Below are 22,585 nucleotides of genomic sequence, written 5' to 3'. Positions count from 1 at the left end.
ACTAGTCACAGCTTAACCTTTTGAGATCCTGTATTGCATTGACTTTTTCTTGACTTTCAGGTTCCTGGGTACTGATTATACCTGTTAAACAAATTACAGGATTCTTGAGTGCTTTTGGAAACATCTTCATGGAAGCAGCTGGTTAGGAAGCATGTCTGCTGTTTAAGAAGATGCAATATTTAAATAAAAAAAAAGTCCTGAGAGTTTGATTCCTTCATTTGAAGCCCAGACCCTGTGGAAATGCAAAGTTCAAGGTTTTTTAAGGTTTATAAAAAAAACTTCCTTCTGCCTCTAACTGCAAAACTTTTTAAGGTTTATGATGTGGGCTGTGTAGGAAAGCCCAGGCAGAGGTTTTGCAGTTAGAGGCAGAAGGAAGTTGGAGAAGAGACCAGCTCAGATGGAGCATGCCAGGTCCACAGCAGGATCAGACTTGTCCCAGCTTAAAGCCAGCCTGATAGTTTTCTGGGGAAAAGTCAGCCTTCCTTAAAGGTGTGTGTGGTGCAGTACATAGAGCAAGAGTATTAATTACTTAGCATTTAATTTTTGGAATAAACCTTAGGGATGTTATCCAGTTTCACGCTATATAAGCTAACTGATTTGCAAGATGAGAATCTGGGATAAACTACACGTGCAGAGCACAATTGCTCACAGCAGACTAAGGAAGAGGAAATCTTGGATTAGTGTGATGTGGTGGAAATATTTTTCTATTGAATTTAGCCAATAACCATGGCCAAAGGAGCATTTTCTTTGATGTTCTCTTGTACAATTCCTTTAATTCTGTGTTAGGGACTGGTTTGCCACCCAAGCAGAGCCACTGTGGATGCCTCGCTACCCATCAGATCAGCGGCCTTGGCCAGTGAGGAAATGTGATGAGAGAGGATGAGGAAGAGGTCTCTGTGCGCTGGCAATACTGTGCCTGACCTTTTCCTGAGTTAGCTTTCCTGGTGATGGTGACTGTTAGCTACACTGCAGGTCAAATGCATTGGAAATCCAGAGCAGGTCATGTGCTCAGGGTACCTCCAGATCAGCCAGACCCATCACCTTCAGGCAGCAGTAGTCCTGAAAGGCAATAAAAACGCCTTGCAGAGTTGAGTCTTTCTGCAGTCCAGTGCTACTCTGAGCATTGCACTCCTAAATGAGTACTTGGAAGTTCTCTAAACTATGGAAATAAATTTAGAGAAGGAGACTTCTGGTGTTGCTTCACTCTGAAGAAGAAGGGGAATGAGAGAAGCTCTGTCCCGAGCTGCGTTTGGAGGGACTGAACAAGGGAGCTGTGCTGTCAGGTTTGGATGCTGGCACTGCCCCAGCTCTTCCCTCTCCCTGTGCTGGATTTTTCCCAGTCCACAGTGATATGCACTTGGGTGTGGGTGTATTAGCTGTGCTCTTGGCTCTTTCTGGCTGGTGGGTGCTGACAGAATGCCTCTTGCTTAGATCTGTAGTCTGAGGTGTCCTCTGGTCAGGTCTCTGCTGCCAGGAGTAGTTGGTTGACTTGGGGAGGTGGCAGTTTGGTTAAAGGGTCCCTGGCTGTTGGCAGCAGCCCTGGATAAAAGGACCTTAACAGGGATGAAACTGCCTGTACCCAAGAACTGGAGCTCAAAACTTGGGTATGAGTAGCAGGTCAAATGTCTGGAAGTTTATAATACGGTAGAGGAAGAATATAAACCTGGGGGATCTGTGAATTTGGGGATTTAGTATGACCTGTCAGGAGCCATGAAGATCAGCTTCTCACTGGTGCAAAAACCAGTGTCACTGTTAAAACCAAGAGAGAGAAGTGGAAGTTGGCTCCATGTTACATCTGAGCTTAAAAAAATAGTCTTGAGGAAGAGAGATGCAAGTTGGGATAGAGACACAAGTTGCTGGATTAAGTGTGAGGGGGTCCAAGGTGATCTTTAGACAGAAGAACAAACCACAAGTGAAGGATTCTTACCGTTTCGTAGCTGTGGGTGTGAGTTGGAGCAAGTGATGGCTGTGATGGTCAGAGACAAGTTGTCAAGGTGCAAAGCACAGGATGAACACCAGACTCCAAATGTTCTTCTTGAAAATAGGGAGCTCCTGTAATTATTTCAAGTATTAAGGCACCCTCAGTATGATACACTGTCTATTCCCATGCCATTGTGGCTTTGGCCCTAAAATGCCAGTTGATGTTGATTTTTCTCCACAAAAGGCCTGCAGAGTGCTTCCAGTGAGACTTGCTGCCCCAAAAATGCCTTCAAAGCTGAGGGGAAAAAATAGCAAGGTGGAGTGTTTACTGTAATAAAACCAGCTTTTGTTGCTCACCAGCATTTTCCTCCCTTTGTTGCAGACCCGAATTACCTCATGGCTAACGAACGCATGAACCTGATGAACATGGCCAAGCTGAGCATCAAGGGGCTGATTGAGTCCGCACTGAACTTGGGCCGCACACTGGACTCGGACTATGCCCCCCTGCAGCAGTTCTTCGTGGTGATGGAGCACTGCCTCAAGCATGGCCTCAAAGGTAGCTCAGGCTGGGCACAGTGGGGTAAAAAAAGAGCTCTGCAGCTTGCATGAGACCCAAGAGAGGCTGAGCACGGTGATTGTGGTCGCAATGGACTGGGCAGGCCAAAGGAAGGCACAAAAACCTGCTGCGGGGGGAAATTGAGGCGTTGCAGGTGCTTGCCACATTTAAAACAGCAGTTCAGTTGTCCTGGGTATAACTCAGTGATCAGGGATTAAATTGGCTTTTGGCAAGCTCGTGATTCCTTTCTCTGCCTTTCCTTCTGCTTTAGGAATGCATCCCCTTGCTGGAAGACGAACTGCAGCCCTGGAGCTCCTTTCTCAATAGCTCTGTCTAAACAGAGGGCAGAGCTCTGACTAAACAGAGGCTGTGTGCAGCTCGTGGCTTGAAGCTGCTTTTAAAGCAGAGCATGTGTTTGACTATGAAATCCTAAGTCACAGCTCATATGGCCAAGTATGGACTGTCCTTTAGGTGCTGCCGTTGCATGGTAGTAGCTGGAGATGGGAAGCAGAGGGGCGTGGAAATGGCTGGTATTTAGGGCCCTTCCCACCCAAACTGTCCTGAGATTCCAGGATACCAAGTGCCTGCCCAGCAGCAGCCCCAGAGGATCCATTCTGGCAGCATTTGGCTAATTTGTTCACTTGTTTGAGTATGTGTTATATCAGCATGGGTCTAATGGGCTAATTTTTTATTTATCTTTGTTTTTTAGCCAAAAAGACTTTTCTTGGGCAAAATAAGTCATTTTGGGGACCTCTAGAATTAGTGGAAAAACTTGTTCCTGAGGCTGCAGAGATTACAGCAAGTGTTAAGGATCTCCCAGGGCTGAAGTAAGTACATTCTTTTATTGCATGAGTACATAATATGGGTTTTATTGTGAGAAGGAACCTGAAGAAGAGAAGGAAGGGCAAACAGAATCTTCAGAAATACATCTGTCCCCTTCTGCAGATAAAACTGGATTGTTGCGCTCTTCCTCTACATCAAGGATCTGCAGCAGGAGAGCACAGGCTATATTCTTACTCTGTTAGAGTGTGGCAACTTATGGGCAGCAGTGCATTTACTGCTTGTGCCTCAGGCATGGGAACAGCCTTTATTGAACATTTATGAAGTCAGACTCAAGAGTAGGGAAATTAACAGGAAGGTTATAACAGTTTAAATAGTTTTGAGGCTGATGTAGGTAATTCTTCTTTTAAATAACTTCAGGTAAAGTGTACGTGAGAGGAAAGCTTCGGCACTAAGCTAGAGAAAATAGTAGTTTGTGTAAAAGAGGGGAGACAAAAAGCCACAGGAAGCATGTATTACTTGTAAAAGTTCTGTAGGAATTTCAGACATCACATTCAGGCTTGCCTATTTAATGGAAAAGAAACTGTAAGAAGCTTTTAGCTTGGAATATAAAAAAATGGGTAAGGAAGCTTTTGTATGAGCATCAGGACTAAGGATGGAGTCATCTTTGCTGAAAGAATAGGTGGATAAATTCATTAAATTGATTTTGGGTTAGTATTTAGTGATGTACGTGTGGACAAGTGCTTTTCCTGGAGATCTGTGCAGGATTCTGCAGCAGCTGACAGGACCAGTGCTGTGCCAGGGCTCCTGGTACCTCTTCCTGTTGTGTAGGATTGTAACAGGAAACGAATGGAAGTAAAGAACAGTTTTAGATTGCATTTCTAAACCTTGTGCTCATAATGACTCTCTGGAAGTGCCAGGTTCTGTTAGTGGGTCAGGAGTGGGCAGTACTGCCTGTGGCTTCCTTGGGCTGCTGCTGCTGGTGCTAGGTTAGGTCAGACATCCAGGTCAGCGACATGCTCCTGATGAGCACAGAAAAGAGGGAAAGGACTCACACTAGAGCCCATGGCATCCTGTGAGGGCATTCAGGAGCAAAGCACCTGAGGAGAGCAGAATCGAGTTGGTGTTACTGAGCTGTCTGGCCAGATTTCCATCCAGCCTGACCCACCCCAAGGAGTGGTGTTGGGCAGCTGTGCTGGTTTGTGCATGTTCCTGTGACTTAGGCAGAGCTGGTTGTGACTCCGAAGGTGATGAGCTGAAGCAGCTGATCTGTCTGGCAGCATCAGGCAGAGATAAAGCCAGGGAAATCTTTTCAGTATGGCAACAAAAACATCATGAGTGAAGAGACAAACAGTGATGGCTTAATCAGTGTGGACTGATTCCTGCTTACATACCTTGTGTATCTCTGCACCAGTGCCAATTCTGTCTTGGAAGTGCAGAAACTTGAGGTGGGGTGGGGTTATTAGAGCTGTTGGTGACCGTGTGTGCAGGGTGTCTGGAAATGTTTGTTTCTGGCCTTTGCAGGACACCTGTAGGCAGAGGAAGAGCTTGGCTTCGCCTGGCTCTGATGCAGAAGAAACTTTCAGAGTACATGAAAGCCTTGATTAACAGAAAAGATCTTCTCAGGTGAGTGATGGACTCAGGTGAGTCTTCTCAGTTAGGTTCACTTCTGCTGCCTTGTAAGATCTTGATCATCTTTCCCATCTCATTCCTCTGTATCTCTTGCCCTGCATCCCACAGTGAATTTTACGAGCCCAATGCACTCATGATGGAAGAGGAAGGTGCCATCATTGCTGGCCTCCTCGTAGGTCTGAATGTCATTGATGCCAACTTCTGCATGAAGGGAGAGGACCTGGACTCCCAGGTACTGGGTATTCAGCTAATGGGTTTGTTCTGCTCATTTAAACTGAAAAAATCATTAATTTTGCATAGCTTACTGATGTAATGAACCCTTATTGAAGTACAGCAGCTGCTGATGTTCTAACTCTAAACTTCCACACCTGGCAACAGTGGCTTGGTCTTACAAACCAAGTGTTTAATGCAAAATGCAATTTTTTTCTTCTACAGGTTGGAGTTATCGATTTCTCCATGTATTTGAAAGATGGGAACAGCACAAAAGGCAGCGAAGGGTACGTGCACACACAGTTGTCTTGCTGCTCCCCTCTTGGGAATTCAGGTGTTCCAGGCTGCCATGTTTCTTTTTTCCAGAGATGGTCAGATAACTGCTATTTTGGACCAGAAGAACTATGTAGAAGAACTCAACAGACATCTAAGGTAAAACGTGTTCTCGTGGCTCTTTATTATCTTGTAGAGCAAAAGACAAATCAGGATTCTAAAAAGTGAAGGAATTACTGGAGAGTTTTTTCTCTTCAACAGTGCTACAGTAAACAACCTGCAGGCCAAAGTGGATGCCTTGGAGAAATCCAACACAAAACTGACTGAGGAGGTAAGTATCATTTGCAAAAAGTAAAGGAAAAAATGTCATTCTAAGTGAGATATCCAGCCTGAGCATGAGAAACAGTGGGTATGTGAAGCATAGATGCAGTCTGTGTTATAACATGGGTCTGCAGCTCATTACTGATGCTGTAAATAAATGTGTTTATACTGTCATAAAATGTGTTGGGATCAGTTCCCTGGCAAATGGGTGGCAGGAGTTCTTCCCTGATGGAATGAGTGGCTTTTGGTAAATTACCTGCATAGTGGCCTGGTACCAGGAGATGAATTGCAATGGTGACTGCAGTATTTTTGGGGTTTGGTAATGAAGTGGCCTAGGGAAGCCTGCAGGGTGAGGGGCTATGCCAAGCAAGGGGTAGGTGATGAGCTGTGTCACACATCATAGCCGTGTGTGTGTTGGGCCTGAGCTCTGGCAAGCACTTGCACTTGCATCCAGGAGTTCTGTTTGGGTTTGTCACAGGGTAGCATGGCTGATCCCTTGGAATGTCTCTGAGCTGCTCCTGTGCATGAGCCTTATGTGAGTTGTGAGTTACAAAGCCAAAAGGCGTTTCTGAAGTCCCTTTTGCTTTGATCATACACTTAAATTAATCTGTTGGTCTTCAGTGCTGTCATCCTGGAAATTCCTCTGAGCTGGGTGTCCCGTCCTTAAGGGTGCTGTGTGCTGCTTGTCTGCCGTTTCCAGCCAAATCTTCCTCATCTGGTGGGCTCAAGAGAGAAAAAAACCCGAGTGAAGTATGTTTTTGGTGCATTACTGTTGTGTTTTGTTCCCAGCTTGCAGTTGCCAACAACAGGATCATTACACTGCAGGAAGAGATGGAGCGGGTTAAGGAAGAAAGCTCCTACATCCTGGAGTCCAGTCGTAAGGTCGGTGTATTTTGTGTGTGTGTTTATGATTGCTGAGCCCTGTGGCCGGCCCAGCCTGAATGCCATGTTTGGAACAGAGTTTATTTCCTTGTGTGTCTCACACAAATGCCACAGTGCATTAGAGGAACGGCAGGTGGGCCCTGTGCAGAGGGAACAGATGGGCCCTGGCTGCAGGAATCCTGCCTGGCCACAGGGATGGAGCCGGGAGCTCTCACAGCTCATGGCTCACTCAGCAAGGTGTCAGGGGACAAGGGGGACTGACTGTGGGAGAGGGGGCAGGAAAATCAGGAAACAGGAGTTGTGCCGGTTTGTCCTAAATTGTTGCAGAATTCCAAGTGTTGGGGAAAAGCCAATAATGAGGCCAAGTGAGAGCTGCCAGTACACAATACCAAGTGAACTGTGTCTGTTACCTCAGGCCACCAAAGACAGAACTGCTGACGGGCAGGCACTGACTGAGGCACGGAAGCAGCTGAAGGAGGAGACTCAGCTGCGCCTGGTAAGGACTGGGGGGACTCGGGGCTCACTTCATGGGGCTACAAAGGGTCACTGCCATGCTGAGCTCTTGTTCCATACATGCGTGGGGAGAAAAATTCCTGACCTGAAAGTACTAAGGAAATAAAATCTGCTTTAGGAAGTAAAATCTTTCCTTTGACCCCACTATCCCAAGGACAGGCCCATGCACAATTCCCTGACTCTGCTAAGCCATGCTGCGCACCTGGCTCTGATACTGGACTGAAAACTGGGGAGTTACTCTCCTTAAGGCGTGTGTCACATGTGTGAGTCTGAAGTTGTGGTGCAACACACCACAAGAGTGCAGCATACTCCTGTGTCGGGACTGTGTGGGCAGAAAGGAAGGGTGGGTTACCCCCCGGAGCATGAAGGGAGCTCCTGGAAATGCTGAGGGCTCCTTGTGTTCCAGGATGTGGAGAAGGAGCTGGAGGCACAGATTGGGATGCGGCAGGAGATGGAGCTGGCCATGAAGATGCTGGAGAAGGATGTCTGTGAAAAGCAGGATGCGCTGGTGGCACTCAGACAGCAGCTGGATGATCTCAGGGCTCTAAAGCATGAACTGTCTTTCAAACTGCAGGTAGGGAGCTAAGGAAATGCAGGGAATTCCAGATGAAAGTGAGAGCTGCTGTGCATTTATTTCTCCTGCCTCTTGGAAAGGTGATGGGTGTGAAAGGGTCACAGGCTGTGCAGCCCACTTCTGTCCTGCTGTGAGACCACTGGAACATGGTGGATGGTAAAGGCAAATGCAACAATGTCTGGACAAAAATCCATCATGGTTCAGAAATTTGTGTGTTAGACAGGGAAAAGCATCTTGTGTGGTTTTGTGGTGGGAAAAGAGCTGTGGGAGCTTGTGTTCCAGCACAGTCTGGTGTGGAGGGCCCCTGGTGTAACTCCTGTGTGGTGGCACAAGCAGACTCTCCAAACAGCAACATGATACTCAGAATAGATCCTAAAATCAACTTGACAACAGGAAGGAGTTGCTTTTGCTCTTCTTGAGCCCAGCTGCTTTGTTCAAAGCAGCCAAATTATATTAAGATACTGAATATTAGCAGGCACTGCATCGTGCATTTTCCATATCCAGGAAGATTCATGGATGGTGGCATTGCCCTGTTGGTCCAGATGGAGCCTGTACCTCTACAGCGAGACATTTGTCCTTGCAATACTGACCTGGCATTTGCTTTTCCAGCACTTTTTCCTGCCTCTTTGCCTTCTACCCTGTTTCATGAGTCAAACAATTGATGGGTGTTTATTTGGGACTTGCTGCTCCTTACACAAACCACACTGCTCCTTTTCCCAGAGTTCAGACATGGGAGTGAAACAGAAGAGTGAAATAAACAGCCGCTTGGAAGAAAAAACAAATCAGATGGCTGCCACCATCAAACAGCTGGAACAAAGGTGAGAGAGGAAACTTGAACCATGATCCACTGGTGTGTCCTTTAGTGTAGTGTCCCATGGATCCAGAATGGACCAGGGGAGAGTCCCAGTGCTCTGCTGGACAGAGCTGCCGGATGGGGGGACGGGGCAGGGCCACAGAGCAGTGGGAGCAGCGCCTCTCTGGCTTGGTTAATGAGTAGCACATTGCACTCCGTGGGATGCTTTCATTTTAGGTTTCTATTGGGAAGGGTTCTGAGTAAACAGGGTGGTTTTCTTTGTAACAAGTTTGTGTTTAAAAATGTTTCATGATATCTACTCAGCTAATTCATATGTTCTTTTTCTCTTGCTGTTCTTATTTTTTCCATTTTCTCATCATCCTCATTCTGACTTACACAGTGAAAAGGATTTGGTGAAACAGGCAAAAACCTTAAATAGTGCAGCAAACAAACTGATCCAGAAGCATCATTAGACATTTTTATGTCTGGCCACCTCACAGCTCTGACATCAGAACTCATTTATGAGGGGAGAACTTGAGAATTGCTAAAAGCAACTGTTAAAAAGTTAATTGTCACCTAAAGTTGATTTGGAGTTTGCTGAGTTTTTAAAATCAGTGAGTTTTTCTGCCAAGATTTAGTCGGCTATAAAAATCCCCAACCCTACCATTTAAACTGTGTTCAAGTACCAACGAGCTGGCCATTAAGCACTCGGGAGAGCGTCACGAGTGGGCGAGGTGGCTGTGCCCAGCCACTACCATCACCATGTGCAGCAGCACAGCCCTTGGCGCATGTGCAGTTCAGCCAGGACCATGGCCAGCTCGGGACAGTCAACTCCTTGTCTGTATTGCCCTTTTGTGAAGTAGATGAGAAATGCATCCCTGGAAGTTGTTGACAGTAGTTGTGTGCGTGCTCCAAGCCGTTCCCTGTTCTCTTCTGTTCTGTGGGTTTAGCCCCGAGTCTGAGCCGAGCGGGCATGACGTTGGCCTGTCACAGGGAAGACTGGCCCTTTCGTAACCAGCCTGCCTGGATTCTGCCTTAGGGACTTGGGGGGAGGGTCGGGACTAATCATTATTCCTTTAAACTTCATGTGTCCAGAATTAGTAGCTGTAGGTGTCTTAGAGTAACACGATAGAGTGGCAAGTTCAGTGGAAACCTCCTTCTCTTTGCATTGCTTCTACCTCTGCCAGGAATCCCTCCTGACGTACCCTGTGGTCCTTCCTGACCCAAGGAAGTGGAGGAGAGGTGTTTTGGGAGGTCTCTCCCCTTCCCAGAAAGGGAAGTTACTGGTTTTATAAAAAATAATCTGATCTTTGTTTAAAGGAAACAAAAACACATTAAAAAAAGGAGAAGGAACCCAATGTGCAGCAGCGGGGAGCAGAGATGGAAATTTGGTCCTTGCCCTTTTCTTGTCTGAGTAGCTGGTGGCTGAAGAGTTGCCTTTTACACTTCTTGCATTTTCTTCTGAGTTTGCCGTGCTCAAAACAAATGGAATTTGCTAGCAGAACAAGAGCTAAAGCTTGGAAATGCCTCTCAGTAGGAAAAATAATGGCCAGTTTAACACCCTGGTGCAAAATCTGAAGTAACTGTAGCTTGAACTATTATAAGCTAACATTCTCTGATCACTGAAGTCCCTGTGCTGGCCTCTCGCAGGCTTTAGATTTATAGTGCTCCTCAAGATTTCTTTTTTCTTTTGGAAGGTGGGATTTGGGGAGTTTCTGTGTGGAATAAGCGTTTTTTTTGCTCTGGTGAGATATCTGTAGTAATTCTTTGATGCCAGTTCTCCCTTTGGCCTGTGGGACGGTGCTCCTTGGGGCAGTGGGTGGCAAATGTGACCAGCACAGGAGGGAACACCTTGGTTTGTTTACAAGTGCATGGGACTCAGCCTGGCCCCTGCAGATGTGAGCATGGGCCACTGTGGGGTTTGTTCCCCAGGCTCCCAGCACAGCCCTGCTGGGAACCTCCCTGCCATGCCCGAGCCGCATGCTTTAACCTATAAACTCACCCCTCAGTAACCTGCTGCTAGGAACTCATCCTAACTCCCTGGAGAAAAAAAAAATCCTAAGAGAAACGTGGAAGCTTTGATCAAGGTGTGTTCTAACAGCTGGTTAGAACAGGAACCCCCTTGCCCCTTAGCACAGTTCTGTAGGAATAGGGGGTGGGATGGTGAGATCTGTGCTGACGTCAGATAGATTTAAGGATCTGGCTGCTTCTGATGTCAGGCCCCAAGTGGGAATGTGGCGGTGTACTGATGCCTGGGGCTTGAGCCGAAGTGTCCATACATGGGGGAGACTAGGAACATGCACTAATTCTCAATAGAGTAGCTACAACCTATGTTGCAAGTTCCAGTTACCTGTGCAAAGCTGAAATGTAACGTACATTAAACTCCAGTTGGACCTAAAAGTCTGTGTACTTGAGGTTTGCTTCAAATCTGGACAAAAGTGATGTTTTCTGTTTCTCATCTAATGGCTGTAAAGTGTAGTGATAGAATAAAAACTATTGAAAACGAGAGTTTCTGCCTGGTTCGCCTACATTTTCCTTTGCTTTGAACTCTTTTCCTCCTTTCCATTGTTTTTACCATTCTCTTTTTTTTGGCTTTACCTTTTCACTGGGTTTATTATTTGTTGGTTAAACTCAGTCTTCCTCCCCACCATGGCTTTTGTTTTTTATCACAAGTTCATGTGGCTCAAATCCAGATTGCGACAGGCAGAGAAGGACCGGCAGCTGGCCCAGCAGGACAACCGGCTCTTCAAGCAGGAGTTTGGGGACAAAATCAACAGCCTCCAGCTGGAAGTGGAAGAGCTCTCCAGGCAGCGGTGAAGAGACACTTTTCCTGCCTGTTTTCTGGGCTGTTTTTGCTGTGTCTAGGGGATAGCAGGCAGGGTGATGGCAGAGGGAAGCAGGGGATGGAGAAGGGAGTGAGGCAAGTCATGTGTTAAATGCCACGAGGTGTTACTCCAGGGAGGGAAATCCTTGGTAACAGCATCACTTGGACACTGGCACAGGCTGCCCAGAATAGTTGTGGATGCTCAATCCCTGGAAGTGTTTGTTCAAGGCTTGGATGAATCTGACCCAGTGGAAGGTGTCCCAGCACAGGGTGGAACAAGATAGTCTGTAAAGTCCTTTCCAACTCAAACTTGCTGTGATTCTGTGATAACTGGGAATCAAAGCTAACATTAACAATTTACTGCTCCTGGGCAGGGATTGAGCAGCCAAGTCTCTGCCTGGAGCAACACTGAAGGGGCTAGAGCAAGGGCAGTGATTTTGGTTCTTACCTGACACATAGTACTGTGATGTGAATTTTTTTCCCATTTGAAACTGCTCTTAGTTTTGGTGGAAGCCAGAGACTTTGTCAAAAGCCATCACATTTTCCCCTGCAGCCTCATCACTAGAGCAGTGTCAGGGGCACAGACAAATCTCTTTCCTTAAATAGAAGGGCATCTCCTGCGGCCTTGATGCATGTGTGGGTTGTTGCAAGGTAACTGGATGAATTCTGTGGGAGCATTGCTGGATACATAGAGGTTTTTGTCCTTTTTCTCTTCCTGGCCCAGCTTTTTGTTTCATTTTTCAAATACTGTCTGACAACCAGAAAATGGCTTTGGTCAGCAATTGGTGCGAGGTCCTGGGTGTGCATGGGTGAGCTTAGGAGGACACAGGCAAATGAGTCTGGTTTTGCATCAGTTGGATGCTAAATTGTGCCAGAATTAGATGAAGGACTTACAGATTTTACATCCTGACACATTATGGCTAAACACACCATAAGACAACTTCGGGCTTCAAGAGGCAGTTTTAGCTCTTGAGTTAGAGGTGTGAAGAAAGGGTCAGGCAGTTCATCAGCTGTCAGTGCCAAGCGTCCCGAAACCATTCTTTATTCACAATTCCACCTGGTATTCCAGGAGCCACCTAGAACTGGAGCTAAGGCGGGAAAGAGACAGATGGTCTCACAGTCACCAGCGCAGCCAAGAAAGCAAAAAAGGCCCAAAGAATTGGCTCAGACAGGTAATGTGACTTGGGTTTTGGCTCGGGTTTGAGGTACAGTTTCACTTGGCTTGTTTGCTTTTACTGACTTTTCTCAGGCAATAAATGATTGTCGTTCACATGCCACAACCAGAGGAGCTTTGGGAAGATTTTTATACACTGTGAACAGGCGGTTTGAGTTGTAGTGAGAACTATGCAGTAACAGAGATGGCTTCTGCAGTTCTTTGTTTCTCCCTGGTCTGATTGAGTAGTGCAGTTCTGTCTTTTTTGACCAGTATTACACCATTTCAGGGAAGTGCTTTAGGCCTCATGGCTCAGCTGTGACCCACATCTCAGGGAGGAGGGGAGGATTCTCTGCTGGCGGGGAAGGTTTGTCTCTGGTCAGCTTTTACAAAACCTCTTCATCTCATCCTCATTCTCAGCCTCTACTCGCAAATAAGAACTGGTGACTCTGCAGTTTCTGGTAACAGGAGGTCATGGGACCCCTGCCCACCTCTGAGAAGCACAGTCCCCTCTGTTCACAGCAGAGGGAAAGCACTGAGAGCTGCTCCCAGGGAAACTGGGACCCAGATACCCCTCTCTGCCAAGGAGGGGCAGAACAGTATCCCAGAAAAGCAGTAACAGTTCTCACCTTGCAATGTCACAGGAGTGAAACTGGAGTTTTCCTCTGGTGCCACTGATAGGTGAGTGTTTCCTTTTGGCAGGATGGGAAGCTCAAAATCGAGGAAGAAAATGCTAAACTGAAGCAGACCCTGAGAGAGAACAGTGTCCCACCACACAGGTAAGGAAGGAAACAAATCTCACCTCTGCCTCTCCTTTCCCAAGTCCTGCTTTCACTTCTCCAATTTTTTTTACCACCAGAGTTTGGAATAGTGCAACTTCCCTTTTTAAGGAGGATTTCCAGCCTCATGTCCTGTGTTGAGTTCTCTGCTGCTTTTCCATAGCTCTCAAAGGGAAGCCATTAGTGCTTTCAGATGGGAAAAGCTCTGTGTCTTTCCCATTTACCTTTTTTTTCTATCTAAATCTGCCCTTTCCTAATTTTTCTGACTCAAGAATCCTTGGTAAGCCAAGTGCAAGACCTTTGGACCTTATGTCCAAAGTATCTTTGGTGAGGAAAGAAGCAGCATGTTTGGACCTCCTAAAGAGAAGCTGCTGGGGAACTTAGAGTGAGATCCTAAGAAGATGGCTGTGTAAAATTGTAGTTCAGGTCACTTGTTTCCAAGCTGAATTATTACAGAGGAGGATTCTTCTTGCAGGATTTTAGTATTTGGTTTTAGGACTTAAAAGGTCTTTTCAAAGCCCCTGGGCACAGCTCAGTGCTGAGGCTTTGGCTCAGGGATAGAACAGCTCATTGGAAGTGCTCTGACTGTCAGGGCTCTGCTGCAGTGTCTCAAGTGCCAAATGAGAGCTACTCTCCATTGAGTTTATCAGTGAGTTAATCAATGAGTTATTCAGGAAAATATCCTCTAAAAAATAGCATAAAGCAGTTAAAATCTGCTTTCCAGATACTAAAATACCTTCCAGGCCTAAGATACTTTTTTTTTTCTCTATTTCACCTGGAGTGTTTAAGCAACTGAGGGTCAGTGTTATAGTTTGTGGTACTTTATTGCTGCAGGAGTTTCACAGCAGGGGTAGGGATCAGCCCTACGTTTTAAAGCCAGTTTCAAACTGTCTTTTCTATGTTCATGCTCCCTCTCTTCTGCTCTTATGAAGGCGTTTTGGGATTTTTTTCTTCTGCTTTTCCCACTGAATCAGGAGTGCTACTCAAAAGTCTGGTGAGGATTTTAAAAACAGGATGAGGGAATTCCCTGATAGCAGAGATGTTTTATTTAAAGCCTCTGGTGGTGGTGGAAGGCCTGCTCCAAGTGACGCTGTTGTTCCTTTGTAGGTCACCAGGCGGCAGCCAAGAGGAGCAGGTGGGTGAGTCTCCTCCTTGGTGTTTTTGCTCTTTTCCTGTAAATCTGCTGGATCAAAATCTGCTCCTTCTCCTCTGCGGCAAAGCACAGCCAGACCCCCAGAGTACCACTGGATTGCCTTGTGTGTCTTGTGTGTCACTGGGAATTTCTGCTGCTGTCAGCTTGTTCCCAGTGAAAACTCTGTTTAGTTCCCCCCCGTTGTTGCCAGAGCTCTGCACAGGAGTCACTTAAAACAGAATGTCTTGGTTTTGGCTTGGGCTTTAGGAACAGCTGTCAGGGCCTGGACATGCTGAGATCTGCCAGCTCTGCCAGGAGGACAGACGGAAGCCAAAGAAAGGTAAGTCCTGGACTTGAACTGGCATCTCCCACACCATGTGACTGAGTTCTGGTTTCTGTTGTGGAATCACAGATTTCTGCTGGTGACTTGTACCAAGAAATGAGCCCTTGCAGGCCCTCTGCCCTTAGTAGAACTTCATTAAATGCTGATGGGGTGATGGTTCCCTGCTCTGCCCTGTTCAGTGGTTTGGTTTTCCTCCCCCTTAGCAGTTTCTTCCCTTCTTTAGGCCAGTGTTTGTTTTTCCCCGAGTTGATCTGCCAAGACCTGAACCTCTCCTTGACTGCCATTTCCTTTTCCTGCATTCCAGAACATCTGCAAGAACTGTGGGGGCACCTTCTGTGAAGCCTGCTCAGTGCACGAGCTGCCCCTCCCGTCCAGCATCAACCCTGAGCGTGTCTGCAATCCCTGCCACCAGCAGCTCATCCAGCAGTATTCCAGCAGCCCCTTGTAGGGAACAGGTGGCACAGAGGTGACAAACAAGGGTTGTAGCTGATGGTGTTTCTGGAGTTGTTCAGGGGGAATGTGAAGACCCTTGCCCATGTGCTTTGGAGGTTGGATGGGAAGCAGCTTCTTGGTGTTTAGAATCTCCTGTTACTAAAACAACAGCCTGAGCCCTTCCCCTTCCCTGTACCAAAATCAGCCTGTGCTGTGGAGAATTGCATTAGGAATGTCACATGGGGCAGCCTCAATGTCACTCTGGGAGCCCCTGCTAAACCAGAGCTCTTGCCCACATGTGGAGGTTGGGAGTGTTCTCATCCTCACGTGTGTGGCGTGGGTGGCTGCTGCTGAGCAAAGGCTCTCCAAAACCCATCAGGGGCATTGATAATCCTCATGCCTGGCTGCACTTGAAATCCCATTTCCCCTTTTCCATTTGCCCTGGACAGGCTGGCTTATCCTGGGAATCCCGGGCGATGGTGTGAGCAGGGCAGGTGGGCCACCAGTGAACACATATTCTCCCTGCATTTCCTTGGCTCGTGGCTCTGACCAGGGGCTTAGTCTGCCCAGGGACACCCCAAACCAAGCTGTGAATGTTCTGTGTCCCCTCTGTGCTTGAGGATCTGGGCCCAATCCCCATCAGACAGACGTTGGGGCCATTTGGATCCACCTCTCCACCTTGCACACATGGAAATGTTGTTACGATAAACCTGGCGTTTCACATTTTATTGGATCAAAACTAAATGGGAACACTTCTCACCTGTTAGAAATTTTAATTGCACATACAGTTTAGAGAGGTTTCATGGTTTGTGCCACATTGTTCTTTGTTGCTGTTCCCTCAAAGAATTTTGTTAGTCCAAAAAGGGATGGTGGCTTTCTCGTGTCACAGGAGTGTCTACTTCTTTTCCCACTGGCATCTCCTGCAGTCTCTGAGGCCTCAGAATGTCCTGTAGTTCATAGAAAAGGGATGCACTGGGGTTTGTACAGATGTTGTTAGGGCATAGTGGATAATTCTTTGGAGGGGATTTTCTAGTCATTAGATTGGCTGGAACCACATGAAAAAGCCTCTTGGAGCTGAGGTACTGGCATGGTTGGTACTAGTTTGTACGAGGAATCATCTCTCCTATATCCTTTTAGAACTTGGCTTGTTCAGCCACTCAACTTCTACGCTTCTCTGCTCTTTTTTCCCCCCAGGGCAGCTTCCTGGCCCATTTCCTTGCTGGTTGTCCCCTAAAGTATGGCAGGAGTTGTAAACAATGTTGAAATATAAAAAGCCTGGAATTCAGGTGAATTCCTGAGTTCTCTGAAGGGGTGAGACACTGGATGTGGCTGGAGAAAACACTGAATTTAGTGTCAGTAGTTTAGAGTACATACTATACACATCCAACAGTGTGAACTCCTGCGCCCAACCCCAGTGTGATTCATCCCCCAAGGAGGAAAACAAGACCCAGGCAATGCAGAGGGAGCATTAAACTGGAAATGGAGGATTAACTTCCAAGGAGCAGGGAGGTGGCTGAGCCCCTGTCCAGAGCACAGCACTGGTGGCTGCCATGGACTGGCCTTTTGGAAGGTGGGAGCGGGACCGTGCTGGCGGTCAGCTCTCTCGATGCTCAGGTACTCTGTGTGACACCAGGCTTGGCTCACATGTGGACCTTGGAATGGGTGTGTGTGTGCGCGCGCAAGTTTTCTGATGTTAATTTTGTTCCACGCAATAAAAAACTTGATCATCCATATCCTGCATCCTGAGTTGTCTTTCCCTCCCATCCCTCATGGGCTGGAGGTGTGAAAGGATTCAGAGCAAGTGTGAGGACTTAAACACCAGAGTGATCTGAATGGCAGTTAATAGAATGGTGTTTATAATGCAGCCTGATGCACCTGGAGCCCAGGACTGCTCCACCCTTCAGCCTTGGCCATTTCCAGCTGCTGCTAGTGCAACTGCCCACAGCCTATCACATTTATTACAAAATCTTACACATGGCTGAACTATCTTAGCTTGTCCTCTTCATTGAGTGGTGACTCTTGGACCTGATCTTCATGCTTATACCCATGGAATGTGTTTGCCTGGCCTAAAAACAAGGAGAAGAGGAAAAATAAAAATCACTCCCTCCCTCACCATGGAGTCCTCCAGAAGAATGCTGGTGTGAAGCAGCCTGTGAGCAGGCTTGACCTGCCCGGGGTGGGCAGTGGAGAGGCGTTTTCTCCCCTGCGGCCTGAGGCCCTGGCCCTTGTCCTTTGCAAAGGCTCTGGAGCTGCCTGCCAAGGGGCCTGTTTCACTGGGATGAGAAAAGTGCTGCTGCAAGGCTGTCCTCAAGCCACTTCTGCAGCAGATGGGCCTGAGGCCTGCTGATTGCTGCAGGCTCGGGTGCTGTGTGTGTGCAGGTAGAAGTAGTGAGGGAAGGCGGGAGGGAGGCAGTAGCTATGCTGGGGGTGAAGTGTTTCTGTTCTTGGGGGGTTTTGTTTCTGGTTTTGCATTTAATTCCCACCCGCTGTCAGTTCTGGGTGGAGCTGTGTAAGTGTATGTAACACTTGCCTGTGGCCCTGGTGGGGGTTGCCAAAGGGGATCTTCCTGGAGCTGTGTACAGAGGAAGGCCCGGCAGGCCCGGCCAGGGCTGCTCAATGGCCGGTCACTAGTGTTGAGTGGAGGCAGCTGCCAACGCTTGCTTCCCTTGCAGTGTCTCCAGGCAGGGCATGTGGGGGCTTCCAGCACCTGTGGTGTCACAGAGAGGGGAAGGTTGGGGCTGCCCTGCTACTGCCCCACCTGGCAGAGCTCTGCTAGCCCCTGGAGTGGACACACAGGTAGAGGTGAGAATGGCAGAAGGGGCTGATATGAGAGGGAGGCAGAGGGGTGATGGACTGCAGGCAGTGGCGGCCTGGGCATCCTTGGGAGGGGTGTCCAAAGTCTTCCAGAGCTGCAGCAGCTCAGGGCTGTGAGGCATTCCCTGGGTAGCCTGGTCAGTAGCCCAGCCCCTCTTGTAGGGGAAAGAGCTTTTGCTGCTCGGCAGCCCAGAGCTGGCCTGGCCAAGCCCTGGTCGTTGCCTGGGCTGCTTCCAAGAAAGGAAAGGAAAGGGGAGAGGAAAGGAGAAAGGAAAGGCCAAGTTTCATCTCCCAGGCAGCTTTAGAACACAGACTATGGAGAAGGCAGAGCTGACTGTCAGTCCTCTGGAAGAATGCTGTGTGTGAAGCAGCCTGGGAGCAGGCTTGACCTGCCAGGGGTGGGCCAATGCAGAGGCCTTTTTCTTCCCTGCGGCCTGAGGCCCTGGCCCTTGTCCTTTGCGATGGCCCTGGAGCTGCCTGCCAAGGGGCCTATTTCACTGGGATGAGAAAAGTGCTACTGCAAAGCCACATAACCCCGTCTGAGAGCAGTCCAACTGCCTTGCAGCATTCTCCCTCTTCCTGTGCTCTTAGAGGCATGAACGATAATCCACGGAGCAGCTTTCTCTGCTCCTGGAGAGCACGGAAGACACACGAGCATCCTGTTTCAAGCAAAGAAACAGAACTCCCTTCAGAGGCCACCCCAACTTGGAGGCTGGAAACACTCCCTCTGTTGCCCTGCTCCTGGAGGCACAGGCAATGCCCACAGGATCCTCAGCTTTTAGAGAGCATAGGAAGCACCCAGGTGCCCTGTGTCAAGCAAAGCCACTCTGAGGCTACCCGAAGAGGCTGGCAGCACTCTCTCTTTTGCAGTGCTCCTGGAGGCACCGGCGCTGCTCCAGAGGCTTCTCTGTTCGTGGAGAGCACAGAAAGCACCCAGGCGTCCTGTGTTGAGCAAAGCCACCAAACCCCATCTGAGGCCCCCCGGAAGCAGCTAGCACTACTCTCCTTCTTGCAGTGCCCCTGGAGGCACCAGCTCTGCCCCACAGGCTTATCTGTTCATGGAGAGTACAGAAAGCACTCAGGCATCCTGTGCCAAGTATATCCACCAAACACCCCCTGAAGCCACCCAAAACTGTTGGCAGCACTCTCTCTTTTGCAGTGTCCCTAGAGGCACCATCGCTGCCCCAGAGGTTTCTCTGTTCACGGACAGCACAGAAAGTACCCAGGCCTCCTGTGTCAAGCAAAACCACTGAACGCCCACCAAGGCCACCGAACAGGCTTGCAGCACTCACCCACTTTCCAGGCCCATAGAGGCTCTGGCGCTGCCCCACAGTCTTCTCTGGTTGTGGAGAGCACAGAAAGAATCCAGGCGTCCTGTCTTGAGCAAAGCCACTGAACCCCCTTTGAGAATACCTGAACCGGTTGGAAGCACTCTCCTTTATGCAATGCCCTGGAGGCACCGGCTCTGCCACACAAGCTTCTCAGCTCCTGGAGAATACAGGAAGCATCCTGGTGTCCTGTGTCAAGGAAAGCCACCGAACCCCCCCTCTGAGGCCACCACAACAGGCTGGCAGCACTCTCTTCTTTTGCCCTGTCCCTGGAGGCACCGACGCTGCCCCACAGGTTATCTGTTCATGGAGAGCACAGAAAGCACGCAGGTGTCCTGTTCCAAGTAAACCCGCCAAACATCCCCCTGAAGCCACCCGAACCTGTTAGCAGCACTCTCTCTTTTCCTGCCCCTAGAGGCACATCGCTGCCCCAGAGGCTTCTCTGTTCATAGAGACCACAGAAAGTACCCAGGCCTGCTGCATCGAGCAAAGGCACCAAAACCTCCTCTGAGGTTGAACAGGCTTCTCTGGTTCTGGAAAGCACTGAAAGAACCCAGGCATACAGTGCAAAACAAAGCCACTAAACCACTTCCAAGGCCTCTCGAACCACCTGGCAACACTTCCCCTGTTGCCCTGCTCCTGGAAGAAGCGTCACTGCCCCACAGGCTTCTCTGCACTTGGAGAGCACAGACAGCACCCGGACATCCCATGTCGAGCGAAGCTGCCGAAACCACCTCCTATGCCACCTGACCCAGCAGGATGCACTCTCCCTCTAGCAGTGGTCCTAGACGCGCTGGCACTGCCCCACAGGCTTGTCTGCTCAAGGAGAGCGTTCACAGCACCCGGGTGTCCCGTGTCGAGCAAAGCCACCAAACCCCTCTCCGAGGCCACCCGAAACGGCTTACCGCACCACTCCCTATTGCCATGGTCCTTGAGGCTCCAGCGTGGGACCCACAGGCTTCTCAGCTTGTGGAGAGCACAGAAATGACCCTGGGGTCTCGTGTCGAGCAAAGCTACTGAACCCCCCTTACAGGCCACATGACCCGGCTTGCTGCACTCTCCCTCTGGCCATGGCCCTAGAGGTGCGGTGCTGCCCCACAGGCTTGTCTGCTCCTGGGGAGCACAGAAAGCACCCTAGGGACTTGTGTCATGTGCAGCCACCGAACCCCCTCTGAGGCCACTTGACACAACCTGCTGCAGTCTCCCTCTTGCCATGGTCTTGGAGGCTCAGATGCTGCCCACTGGGCTTGTTAGCTCGTGGAGAGCGCAGAAAGCACTCAGGGCGTCTTGTGTCGAATGAAGCCACAGAACCCCCGCTACGAGACCACTTGAAACAGTTGGCCGCACTCTCGTGCTTGCCATGGTCCTGGAGGCTCCAATGCTGCTACGGGCTTGTCTGCTCACGTAGAGCACAGACAGCACCCAGGTGTCCTGTGTCGAGCAAAGCCACCAAACCCCTGTCCCAGGCCACCTGAACTGGCTGGCCACACTCACACTCTTGCCATGGTCCTAGAGCTGCCGGTGCTACCCCACAGGTTTGTCAGCTCATGGAGAGCACAGAAAGCACCCGGGTGTCCCATGTCGAGCAAAGCCACTGAGCCCCTCTCCGAGGCCACTTGACTGAGCTGGTCGCAGTCTCCCTCTTGCTCTGGTCCTGGAGGCGCCGTCGCTGCCCCGTGGGCTTGTCTGCTCATGGTGAGCACAGACAGCACCCGGCTGTCCCGTGTCGAGCAAAGCCACCAAACCCCCCTCCGAGGGCACCCAACATGGCTGGACGCAGTCTCGCTCTTGCCATGGTCCTAGAGGTACCAGCGCTGCCCCACTGGGCTTGTTGGTTCGTGGAGAGCACAGAAAGCACCTGGGCATCTTGTGTCGAGAGAAGACACCAAACCCCCCTCCGAAACCACTCGACCTGGCTGGCCACACTCTCCCTCTTGCCGTGGTCCTGGAGGCTCCAGCAGTGCCCCACAAGATTGTGGGCTCCTGGAGAGCACAGAAAGAAGCCGGGTATCCCGTGTCGAACGAAGCTACCAAACCCCCATCACATGCCTCCCGAGCTGGCGTGCCTCACTCTCGACGCTTGCTGTGGTCCTAGAGGTGCCAGCGCTGCCCCACGGGCTTGTCAGCACATGGAGAGCACAGAAAGCACCCACGCGTCCTGTGTCGAGTGAAGCCACCCAACCCCTCTCCGAGGCCACTAGACACAGCTGGCCACAGTCTCGTCTTTCTGTGGACCTGGAGGTGCCGTCGTAGCCCCACGCGCTTGTGTGCTCATGGTGAGCACAGACAGCACCCGGCCGTCCTGTGTCACATGAAGTCACTGAACCCCCTCTCCGAGGCCACCCGACCTGGCTTGCCGCACTCTCCCTTTTGCTGTTGCCCTAGAGCTGCTGGTGCTGCTGCATGGGCTTGTCAGCTCATGGAGAGCACAGAGAGTACTTGGGTGTCCCGTGTTTAGCGAAGTCACCAAACCCTCCTCACAGGCCGCCCGAGCTGGCTTGCCGCACTGTCGCGCTTGCAGTGGTCATAGAGATGCCAGTGCTGCCCCACAAGCTTGTCCGCTCGTGGAGAGCACAGAAAGCACCCCGGTGTCCCCTGTCGAGGTGAAATCACCAAACTCCCCTCCGAGGCCACTTGAAACAGCTGGCCGCAGTCTCTCTCTTGCTGTGGTTCTGTAGGCGCTGTCGCTGCCCCACGCGCTTGTGTGCTCATGGTGAGCACAGACAGCACCCGGCTGTCCCGTGTCAAGCAAAGCCACCGAACCCCCCTCCGAGGCCACCAAACCTGACTTGCTGCACTCTCCCTCTTGCCGTGTGTCAGAGTCTGTCCAATGATGTGATATGCCTCACGACTGTCTCCAATGACTGAGGACTGAGACCCCAGACTCTGAAAGGAGCCCTGGCCTGGCTGAGGTGGAATGTTTGCCAAGTCTTGGAGGACTGGTATGCATCTCCATGGCAACGGAGTGCGGGAACAATGGAACTGGTCACAGTGCACTGAGCCAAGGCTACTTGCCCAAACTGGTCTGTCCATACCAGAGTACAGCACGTACGGTGTGCAGCTTGTCCCTGAGCACCCAACCTTGACGCAGGTGGCTCCAGGTTTAGCTCTGTGACTCTCCTTTGTCCCAACCTTGATGCAGGTGGCTCTAGTTTTGTCCCACGCAAGTGGCTCCTGCTTGGCTTTGTGCCACTCGCTTTGGTCCCCGCCTTGACCGACCTATAAAACCCTGGAGACTCCCTGCTCACTTTCGTGATCACCTGTTGTGGTTTTGAAAACAAACCAAGTAAGAGGCTCTAAGTCAGAAATAAAATTTAATGAGAAGA

General features: G+C 49.7%; 2 protein-coding genes across 8 annotated transcripts in view; one reads left to right on the top strand and one right to left on the bottom strand.

The window, feature by feature from the left end:
- The window catches only part of RUFY3 (RUN and FYVE domain containing 3), a 30,969-nt gene extending 14,419 nt beyond the window's left edge, over positions 1-16,550 (top strand). For 3 of the 7 annotated variants that reach the window (XM_066318288.1, XM_066318291.1, XM_066318289.1), the window contains 12 exons: positions 2,303-2,476; positions 3,186-3,303; positions 4,781-4,882; positions 4,997-5,120; positions 5,324-5,385; positions 5,465-5,530; positions 5,633-5,702; positions 6,482-6,574; positions 6,990-7,070; positions 7,494-7,661; positions 8,382-8,479; positions 8,855-10,960. In XM_066318288.1, the coding sequence (XP_066174385.1) occupies positions 2,303-2,476; positions 3,186-3,303; positions 4,781-4,882; positions 4,997-5,120; positions 5,324-5,385; positions 5,465-5,530; positions 5,633-5,702; positions 6,482-6,574; positions 6,990-7,070; positions 7,494-7,661; positions 8,382-8,479; positions 8,855-8,927 (1,229 nt within the window). In that variant the 3' untranslated portion in view covers positions 8,928-10,960. Of the gene's footprint in view, positions 1-2,302; positions 2,477-3,185; positions 3,304-4,780; positions 4,883-4,996; positions 5,121-5,323; positions 5,386-5,464; positions 5,531-5,632; positions 5,703-6,481; positions 6,575-6,989; positions 7,071-7,493; positions 7,662-8,381; positions 8,484-8,854; positions 10,961-11,127; positions 11,268-12,347; positions 12,451-13,133; positions 13,211-14,317; positions 14,346-14,609 lie in introns of those variants that run through there. The other 4 variants (XM_066318286.1, XM_066318287.1, XR_010743506.1 and 1 more) reach the window with 3 other exon arrangements.
- Positions 16,551-16,974: 424 nt separating this feature from the next.
- Positions 16,975-22,585, bottom strand: part of GRSF1 (G-rich RNA sequence binding factor 1) — a 54,808-nt gene continuing 49,197 nt past the window's right edge. Inside the window, exon 10 of the mRNA XM_066318285.1 lies at positions 16,975-17,183. The gene's annotated coding sequence lies outside the window, so the exon portion shown is untranslated. The remainder of the gene's footprint in view (positions 17,184-22,585) is intronic.

This window comes from Sylvia atricapilla, chromosome 4 (genome assembly GCF_009819655.1).
Source record: "Sylvia atricapilla isolate bSylAtr1 chromosome 4, bSylAtr1.pri, whole genome shotgun sequence".
Taxonomy (NCBI): Eukaryota; Metazoa; Chordata; class Aves; order Passeriformes; family Sylviidae; genus Sylvia; species Sylvia atricapilla.
Note: the sequence above shows the minus strand (reverse complement) of the source record. Positions and strands in the feature narration are given on the sequence as shown.